The sequence below is a fragment of the Anas acuta genome, chromosome Z (genome assembly GCF_963932015.1).
Source record: "Anas acuta chromosome Z, bAnaAcu1.1, whole genome shotgun sequence".
Lineage (NCBI taxonomy): Eukaryota > Metazoa > Chordata > Aves > Anseriformes > Anatidae > Anas > Anas acuta.
The window spans coordinates 5825170-5834861 of NC_089017.1; the positions used below are offsets into that span (position 1 = coordinate 5825170).

At 56.4% G+C, this 9692-nt stretch overlaps 1 protein-coding gene across 11 annotated transcripts in view; it reads left to right on the forward strand.

Moving 5' to 3' along the window:
* The window catches only part of RUSC2 (RUN and SH3 domain containing 2), a 52743-nt gene extending 45444 nt beyond the window's left edge, over window positions 1–7299 (forward strand). For all 11 annotated transcript variants that reach the window (XM_068667734.1, XM_068667730.1, XM_068667733.1 and 8 more), the window contains 6 exons: window positions 885–1059; window positions 1781–1886; window positions 2853–2899; window positions 4378–5356; window positions 5579–5752; window positions 5900–7299. In XM_068667734.1, the coding sequence (XP_068523835.1) occupies window positions 885–1059; window positions 1781–1886; window positions 2853–2899; window positions 4378–5356; window positions 5579–5752; window positions 5900–6080 (1662 nt within the window). In that variant the 3' untranslated portion in view covers window positions 6081–7299. The remainder of the gene's footprint in view (window positions 1–884; window positions 1060–1780; window positions 1887–2852; window positions 2900–4377; window positions 5357–5578; window positions 5753–5899) is intronic.
* Window positions 7300–9692: the final 2393 nt, after the last annotated feature.

A 9692-nucleotide genomic window follows, 5' to 3' on the forward strand; every position in this document is an offset into this window, starting at 1 on the left:
TTACTTGCCAGACAGTGCTATGGTTTTGATCCGGGGTTTCTTTGTGTCAGAGTGCCAAGGGCTGAGCATTCACCTGTCAAAAGGCAGCACCCGTGCATGATGCTCCCACGCCTGATGGATCTGGCAGGATTATTCCTGACCCAGAAGTTCAGTCTGAGTTCAGGACTTTGTGGACCCATGCCAACTGGCCAGTGTAATTCCAGCTCAGCTGGTAAAATCTGTGCCCCGAATACAGCTGCCTTGGACCACCAACATGATGTGTACGACCCGAGGCTGACCCATTTGGATTGACCCTTGGCATCTCAAGGACTGCGTGCAGCAGGATGTGTCCCTCCCTGCTGATGCTGGGCTCTTACATGCCTCCTCACTTCAGTCTGGGCTCTGCCCAGCCATTTTCCCCTCATCCTGTTTATTTATAGTAATCCCTAGGAATTATAGCTCAGCTCGTCACTGAGTTAAGTGCTCCTTAACCTCTCTGTACTGGAAGTTCCTAGGTCACTTTCTGCTTCCTGCTTCCAAATATAAGCAGAAAAAGTCCCATCTCTTTTCTTCCTCCAGCAAGACAGTCTTGGTATACCTGTGAGGAGAACTGGGTATCCCTCATAACTGGAATATCCTCTTCCCAAACTGGGACATTCTCTTCACATGCTGTTGCCTTATCTCAGCCTGGGTCAGACCTTTCAGGGAGCAACCCAGAATTGTTTTATGAAGCAACAGGGGTGAGGAGGAAGAACCTGCCTATTCCAGGAACTGCTGAGCTTCATCATAGCCTGGGTATTGCCAGCTACGTGACTGTAGTAGGCAAGTGGGCTTGAGATGTTTGCATGTGTTTGTACCAAGTAGAGCAATTACCAACCCTCTCCCTGTTGCCTCTTCTCCCTTAGGCCAAACTTGGGAACAGCTCTGTGAGCCCCAATGTGGGACATCTCATCCTGAAATACCTGTGCCCAGCTGTCCGGGACATCCTGAGTGATGGGCTCAAGGCCTACGTCCTAGACATGATCATTGGCCAGAGGAGAAACATCCCCTGGAGTGTGGTGGAGGCATCCACCCAACTAGGTATGGAGGATGTGCTCTGTGGTACTGCTGTGCTGTGGCTGGGAGGGGCTGGGGAAGGTCCAAATTTTCTTATAACAGGCCCTAACAATGAAAAAAAGCCCAGACAAAAAAAAAAAAAAAAAACTCCTGCCACCCTGAGTTTCTGGGTTGTTTCTAAACCTTCATCTTTAGCCTTGTCACCTGCACTCTCTGCTAGTACCAGTCTGCACCCCAGATCGTGGCAGTGGCTACCATCTGGCAGAACTCCTTTCTGAGGTTACAGATGGCAGGCCCACACTGATTTCTGCATCACAAAGAGCTTACAGCCAGGGCTGGGAAGCCTTCTAGCCTGTTTGTGGCACATCTCCAGCTCTGGAGTTCTCTCTGTGATTACAGACACCTCAAATTATAACCAACAAATGCAATGTTATTTTTGACTGGTGATTCTGAGACAAGGGCCATGATTGTCTCTGGACTGTGGGAAGCAGGTCCCTGGGGCACCTTCATGCATTGAAACTCACCCAAAGTTTTGGAGTGACAGCCTGATGAGGACTGCAACCCATCTCCTCTGTGGAGTCTCACTGTTGGAGTGGAGTGAACTCGTCTTGGTGACTGGTGGAGGGTCTTGTAGGCATGGTAGCTGGGCACATTGTAGGCATGGGAACTCAGACACCTTCTGGCTATGCCTGAAGGCTGTTTTGGCTTTGCTAAACTAACCCCAGCATTTCACTTCTCTCGACAGGCCCCTCTACCAAGCTGCTGCACAGCCTCTATAGCAAGATCAGCCAGTACACGGAGCTCACCAACCACAACATGAGGTTCAACGCATTCATCTTCGGCCTCCTCAAGTAAGCAGGCTCCTTGGGCTGACTGCATGCCATTGTCCAGGGCTGGCAGAAGGTGCTGTTCCTTGACTGCAAGCAGGCACTGTTGCCAATGAAAAGATTTAAGAAACCTAGGAAGCAGCTTCTCAGCTGTAGGTGAGAGAAGGAAGAAGCTGAGAGCCTCAGGGAACACCAGAGGGATCAAAACCTGCCCCTACTAGGCCAGGACTGAGAAGGGCTGGCCCACTGAAGAACTTTGTCAGCTTATTCTGGTCCCAAAATGCTAGGTGGGGAGAGTCTGTCTGTCAGGATTCATATAGGGATTGACATAACATATGCATGTGTTACTCCTGAAAATCCCTGTGACACTGCTTCCTAGAGCTGCAGTGAATCCCAGCACATGAGTCTCTGAAAGGGAAACTGACCTGCCCTGGTCCAGGACTCAAGGCTGACCCTTCTGGTTTGGATAAGGAGTGTAAATACTACACTGTGTTAGGCAGAAAAAGTCAGTGGTGTTCTGTCTCTGCCTGTGACAGGATGAGTGCTGTTAGGATGGTACTTCCCCATTCCTCTGCAGATGTGAGCAAGACCATTGACACTGGCAATGGAGACCCCAAGGTCTCCTAATACTGTGGAACCCCTAGGAGCAAGCTATGCCCTGCTCTCCCCACAGCTCTCTTCTGCTGGCACAGGATGCCAGCGTATTTTGGGCCAAGCTTGATGCACTGATTTCATGTTTGTAGTTGATCTTCCACTTCCATGTAAACACTTCTCAGCTAAGCTGTTTATATAGGAGCTAAGCGGTGTGGAAACTTGCTGGGAGCATGGCTGTTAGGGATTACAGTTGCACAATGCCACACTGCAAAGCAAACAGGTTTGCTCCTTCACAGGCTGGGTGGCTGTGCTCAGTGTGTGCTGATGGGAGTGAAGAAGGGCACAAATTGATTTTTGCTCTTTCTCTTCTTCCCTGCCCGTGTTCCCTTCCTACAGTATCCGGTCCTTGGAGTTCTGGTTCAACCACCTCTACAACCATGAAGGTAAGAGGCTGTGGGCTGCAGAGAGGACCGAATTCTGCACACTGTGCAGTACAGATCTAAGCTCTGGGCCCTATTTGTCTCTTGGTGGTCTCTCAGCCTGTGCTGCTCCCCTCTGCTAGACTTTATTGCATTCCTGCTGTAAATGTTGCTGGATGGCTGCTCAGCTAAAGGAAGGGAGGTGGAAATCAAAGCTCCATGCAGCTCCCTCCACCTGAGCTGTGGAGAGCGTGCCCACCTTTGTCCTTCCCAGCTACAGCTAGTAGCCAAGGCTATATCCTACAGTACAAATCCCTGTCAGGAGACCAGATCTAACCCTCCCCAAATGTCTGCATCCCCTGTCCAGTGCCTGAGAGCTTCATAGAACTGGAAGTGTGAACACTTATCTGAAACCCTTGAGGCATGTGAATTAGAAAGGGAAGCCTTAAGGCGAACAAAGAGCAGATTTTCCTGGAAGTATCAGTTGTTTTTCTTTTCAACCAGAAGTGTTTCTGGAGTGTGTAGATAACCTAGCAGCAACAACCAAGCTGCCTGATGCCTGCAAGCAGCATGACTAAGTGCTAAGTGCACAGTGAGGCAGACACCCTCGACCTGCTGGGTTCCCTGAGAGTGCTGCTGGCTCAGTGTTTGTGTCAGCCCAGGGCCCCGTGCACTGCAAGAAGTCCAGCCCAGTATCTTCTGGCAGGTTTGGGGGCTGACAGCAGACATTGCTTGGGTCCCTGTGTGCTGTCAGCACTTTGGAGCAGATTGCCTTTGCAGTGAGTGGTGTAATGAGAGGAAGCACCCTGTTTTTCTGGAGCAGAAGACAAGCATTGCAAGTCTTCTGTTTCAAGCCATCATTAAGAACTGAAAGTGTGAGGTGGGGCTGCCAAGTGGCTGAAGGCTAGGCACAGGGTTTGCAGATAAAGTTCAAATCCCCTCTGCGGTGTAAGTTTAACTCACTGCAGACAAACAGGCACAAAGCCTATGCCAAACTCTGTGCTGTGAGTGACATGAGTGACACCTGACAGCAAAGCTAGTGGTGGGGCAGGGCACAAGTGTCCAAAGGAAGTGAGGATGAAAGCTGCACGTAGAAATACTGTTCTATTATCCCTGGAAGGCTGCGTTCAGCTGTCCCTGACACCTCTCCCTGCAGGGCACTGGTCCTGGCCCAGATCTGCAGCTCCTTGCCCATATCCAGGGGGATGGAAAAGAGAATCTTAATGTGTACCAACCATCTCTGATGCTTTTTGTTTTCACCCTGCTCCCCTGGCATTCGTGACAGAGGTCGTTCCAGTGGGTAATCTGACAGGCAGGTGGTGGCTGCAGGAAGCAGGATCTGTGCCAGTTTGCCCAGTGCTCCCTGCCCCAGTGTTGTGCCTCACACTGCAGCCACAGCTGTGGCCAGAAACCAGTGCTCAGTTCCTTTCCCCAGTAGCTTCTTGTTGGCTTGGCAAAGGTGGCAGGGGCCTCTCATCTGACCACTGCCTCTTGCCCTACAGATATCATCCTGGCACACTACCAGCCGGTGGGCTTCTTGTGCCTGTCCCACAGCGTGTGCCAGCCTCTGTTCGAGGAGCTCCTGCTCCTTCTCCAGCCTCTCTCCCTGCTGCCCTTCAACCTAGACCTCCTGTTTGAGCACCACCTGATGCAGATGGGCAAAGAGCAGCAGCAGCAGAAGGAGCTGCTGCGTGTGAAGCAGGACCTGCTGCTTTCCGCGCACTCCACCCTGCAGCTGATGCGGACGCGGGGCAGCAGCGAGGATCCCGATGGCTGCAGCACTGCCCCTGAAGCATGCAAAGTGGGTGGCAGAGACGGTGGCGTGTCGCCAGGCCACAGCCCTGAACAAGCTGAAAGTGAGAGGGTGAAGGGAGTGGGGGCCTCCTCCGGAGATGGGGACAGGGAGGAAGAGCGGAGGAAGGTGCGAGAGAGCACGTGGGAGGGGAAGAAGGACAAGCAGGCGGGCTGGTGGTACCAGCTCATGCAGAGCTCTCAGATTTACATTGAAGGCTCGACTGAAGGCTCGAAGCTCATCCGTTATGAAAAGAAGAAGAAGGCCTCGAGTGGTGTCCCCAGGCCAGCTGAGACCCACAGGGCACCACCTCCACGTGAAGGCGTGGTGGAGGGTGCAGAAGCCTGCCCCATCGCTGAAGGCATCTTGGAGGAGAAGCCCAAGATCGCCAGCAGGCCAAGTCCTGGAGCAGTGGAAGAGCCCCTGGAAAAGCCCCAGCAGGTACCAGCCGGTGAAGAGGTCAAGGAGCGGAGCTGGCCCTTCTGGATGGGCAGCCCCCCAGACTCGGTGGTTACAGAGCTGAAGCGCAGCAAGGAGAAGGAGACTGGGACTCCACAAAGTTTGGGAGCAGCAGCAGCAGCCCCCCAAGAGGAAAGCAGCAGCAGTGCGTCTGAGAGCAGCCAGCCCATCAAGTGGGGACACTTGTTTGGGTCCAGGAAGGTGCAAAAGGAGCCCAGGCAACCTAACAGGTAGGGACGTGGGTGGCTTAGGGCTGGAGGGGCTGGTTAAGCTGGGCTCTGGGCTACACTGTGGTGGTCCATCAGAGGTGAGCAGGGAGGTCTGCAGGATGCTGGGTCCCTTGGGAAGGAAACAGTTTGGGGGCTGCAGTGCATGCTGTGCGTGATCCAGACCCCGAAGACCATGAGAGGTTGCCTTCCCCACCACAACCTGCTTCTCTCTCCTTCTTGCAGGTTGCCCTCTGGCTGGCTGAGCCTGGACAAGTCCGTGTTCCAGCTGGTGGCCCAGACGGTTGGGGCCAGCATGTGGCGAGAAGCAGCTCCTGAGCCTGAGCCCCCCCGGGCAGAGCCACCTGAAGTGTCACCCCTGCCACGGCCAGCCCGGGGGCTGTGTCCCAACCCTCCCTGGTGAGCAGTGGCACGTGGCTGTCCCGCAGGGGCTGGGGACATGGTGGGATGGGGTTCGCATGGGTCTGGGTGTAGCAGCAGGAGGGTTTTCTGCGGTGTGAGCATCGTTTGGTGATCTGACCCTTTCTCCCCTCCCTCTGCCCGCAGCGAGGTGAAAGCTCTTTGCCATCACATCGCCACTGAGGCAGGACAGCTGAGCTTCAACAAAGGGGATATCCTGCAGGTCATCTCCAAGGTGGATGGTGACTGGCTGCAGTGCAGCCTCGGCTCCGAGAAGGGGCTGGTACCCATCATGTACGTCACCCACCCGGAGGACGAGGACTACTGACCTGGCCGGGAGGCCAAGCACAGTACCGTGGGCTGCTGAGGCTCCACTGGGGATATTCTGCTCTGCCAGACAAACAGACACAGCTTCTTGCTAGTTTCTTACCTTTCTTGCCATTACAGAATACAGTAACTGTAGGTGGTTCCTTCTTGCTCCTCCTTGTGCAGCTGCCAAAGGCCAAACCGGCCACGGGGCCTTCCGCGAGCTGCACCTCGTCTTGCCAGGCGTCGCCGTGCATGCAGCCACACCGGGCACCGCCTGAGCCCCCTCCACCCCACGCCAACCTCCAGCACCTGCAGGTGGTGGGCTTGTACGTAGCGGGGATCCCAGCAGGCGCTGGCTCAGTTTTTTTTTCTCTCTGGAAGGGTGCAGGATGCTGGCCGTCCCCTGCCGGGGGTGGCAGCGCGGCCTCCAGCACCCCGCGGTGTCATCGCCACGGGGTGGGAGCACCGTGCACTGCCAGGCTGCCCAGCCACGGCCACGGGAGGGGAAATGGGGCCGCGTGAGTGTGCAGAGAGAGGGTGTTTGGGTCGTGAGGAAGGCGCGTGGATGTTCAGTGTGATGTAGGTCCAGGTTGGGTAGTGCCATCCTGTGCGGAGCTGGGGGCTGCAGGGTGCCCCCCACACTGAGCAGTGCCTCGGATGCCCTGGGATGCTCGGTGGAGGCGGGTGGGAGGGGAAGGGGTGAGGGCAGGGTCCCTGACAGGGATAGGGGTGGGGTGCTGTTTGGAGACGGGGGCCGTGCTCCCAGCAGGGAGAGCAGGGGCTGCTCCCAGAGGGAGCAGGGAAATGGGGATAGGGGTTGGGGGCGGGGGGGATGCTCCCCATGGCGTGGGGTCGGGGGCGAGTGTCATGCACAAGGGGCTGCTGGGGGGGGAGTCCTGGGCTCCCCGACAGAGGCAGTGCCAGCCCACCCCTGCGCCTTGCCATGTTCTTGGGGTGGGGTGGGGGTCCTTGCCTGCCCAGCGGGTGGGGGTCAGTGTTAATGAAAGGCCGTGCCAGTATTTGGTGCCTTGGCCGGGTGGGTGCTGCCCACGGCGTTGTGCCTGGGCTGGCTTCCCCGTGGCGAGGGGCCCTGGTCTTGCAAGGTTACCTCCTGCTTGTACATCGCTTAGCGGACGTCGCACCGTATTTAATTTGTATCTCCCCATTAGAACAAGGTGTCTCGCCTTTATTTATTTCTTTATTTATGATGCATATTAATAAAAAAGGTGCTGATTGAGGTCCCTTGCTCTCCAGCCTTTTGATTTCAGCCTGTCCCTGAGAAGGGCTGGGGGGATACCTGTGGTTTTTCCTGCCTCCAGCAGCAGACCTTAAGAGCAAGATGGGTTGCTCCCTGCTATCCTTGGCTCGTGGCAGATGATGGGAGAGGGAGGAGATGGTCTCCACCTGGCCAAGATGGGTAGATCCAATCCCTGTGTCATCCAGAGGTCCTTTCTTCACCCCTTCAGAGAATCCCCAACCCCAGGGGATTGTAACCTGTGAGCAGCAGGAGAAGGTCCTGAGCAGCGCAGGATGGAGGTGGCGAGGGATGGGTTGTGGGGTTGGGGACCCAGGGCCTGGCACAACCTCTCTGTGAGGCTCAGTGGCTGTGGGTCACTTCACAGGGAATGGCTCTGGGGCATTTACACTTAGGCTGGCAAGAGTGTTGGATCCCAGCCCTGTGGGAGAAAGCCCCAGGAGCCCGTCCCTTCCCAGGATGTCATTCTCAACTGAAGTCATTCTCAACCTCCTGCTGACAGGCTCCCCATAACAGCCAGCCCCACGTCCCCCTGCCCACCGGGGACAGCCCTGGACCCACAACGTGATGCACACGGGGTCCTGCCCATCTCATGTCACGGTCCTGGCACAGCAGCCGTGTCCTCTGCTCCTGCTCCTCGTGGGCAGACCCCAGCTGCTGCTGGGTGAAGCTGCTCCTGGAATCCTTGCAGATCTCAGAGTAAGTCTTGGCGAAGAAATGCTGGGCTCGGGGGATGAACCCTGGAAGCAGAGTGTCCATCAGGTGGGAAGCAAGGGGGAGCCTGGGTTCGGGGCACAGGGGTCTGGGGCCCGGCGGTAGGAGAGGTAAAGGCACGAGGGAGGGGATTGGGAGGTGCAGAGGGAGCAGAGATGCTTTAAGGGCTAAGAGCAGGGAGGGAGCAGCAGCGCCTGCCTCCCTCAAGGTGTTTGGGGTCCCTCAGTGCTGGGGACTGGGGGGGTCCCGTGGCTGTGCCACCTTGCTCTGGGCTGCTGCTGCCTCCCTGGCACAGCTGTGGCTGTAAAAGGTTGCTTTTACACAGCGTCCTGAGAGCTGTCGGCTCCCTTCCTTCCCAAAACAGAGAGAGAAAAACACCCTGGGTGCTGGGGCAGGGGCTGGCAGCGCCCAGGGAGCTGGGGAGCAGCAGCAGTGCCCTGTGGGGCTGGGGGAGCCTGCAGGGGGGGAGAAAAGGGGCACAGCCTGCACAGGGAGCACCAGGAACCTGCCCTGGTGTCAGGCACAGAGGGATGGGATGGGATGGGATGGGATGGGATGGGATGGGATGGGATGGGATGGGATGCTCACAGGGCAGCACAGGCAGCCCCACACTGGCCAGCCCAGGCTCACAGGATCCAGTTCCTGGGTCCCTGTTGGTGTGACCCCGCTGGTGGCAGCACCCCGAGGTGCTGAAGCAGGAGCCTGCAGCCGGACACAGGATCCAGGGAGGAAATTGGGGAACTGAGCTCTGTGCAGAGCTGGGCTGAGCCTGGTGTCAGCCAAGAGCTGCCTGCCAGTGACAGTCACAATGGGATTTCTTTCCATCACCCTTACTAACCAACAAAGCTTGGAAAGTCCAGGGGCATCTTGCTTAGCTTCAGAAAGGGGAAATGCATGAGAAGCGGAAACTTGGGTAAGATGTACCCAAAGGAAGCAGCACCGTCCAGCAAGCCTGTGCCAGGATTTAAGGCAGCCTGTCAGGGCTCCTGGCGTCAAAAGGCAGCGGGGAATCAGCAGGGCTAAATGCTAGGGCCAGAGGTTATGTGGAACAGAGAGGTGCTCTTCAAAGAGCTGAAGTCACGGGGAGATGACGCAAAATAGCGTCAGGCAGGTGAGAAGTAAAGATTTTATCAGTAAGATAAAAATACAGAGCAAGGAGCCTGTAGAAGCAGATATCAGTCCTTTTTTTTTGCAAAAACACTTTCTGAACTGCACATCTGCCCCCGAAAATCTGTGGTGCTGGTAGCTCAGAGCATGAAGAACTGAGAGCAGACAGATCCTTACGGATCCTTAGGGGGGTCTTTGGGTTCGCCTCACCTAGGAGAGCTCTGGTGCCGGGCTGCAAGCACTGAGCTCTTTATTGTCACCTCTGAGGGCGGCACCGCGGCAGGATGCGGTCCTCACCGCGGGATGGGGGTAGTGATGAGACACGCTGCTCACCCTCCCAGCTGTGCCACGGGTGCCACGGGGTGGCCGTGACACTTGCCAGCCCCACAAAATCCCAGGATCACCTGTGGTGTCCCAGGCGCTGAAGCCAGGCCAGATGCTGCCTCTGCACTTTTGGCTTGGCCTTGCGTAACCGGAGCGCGCCTGGTGTGCCGCGAGGCAGCGGCGGCTTGCGACACCCCCAGCCCTCTGCACGGAGCACGGGTATGCTCAAGT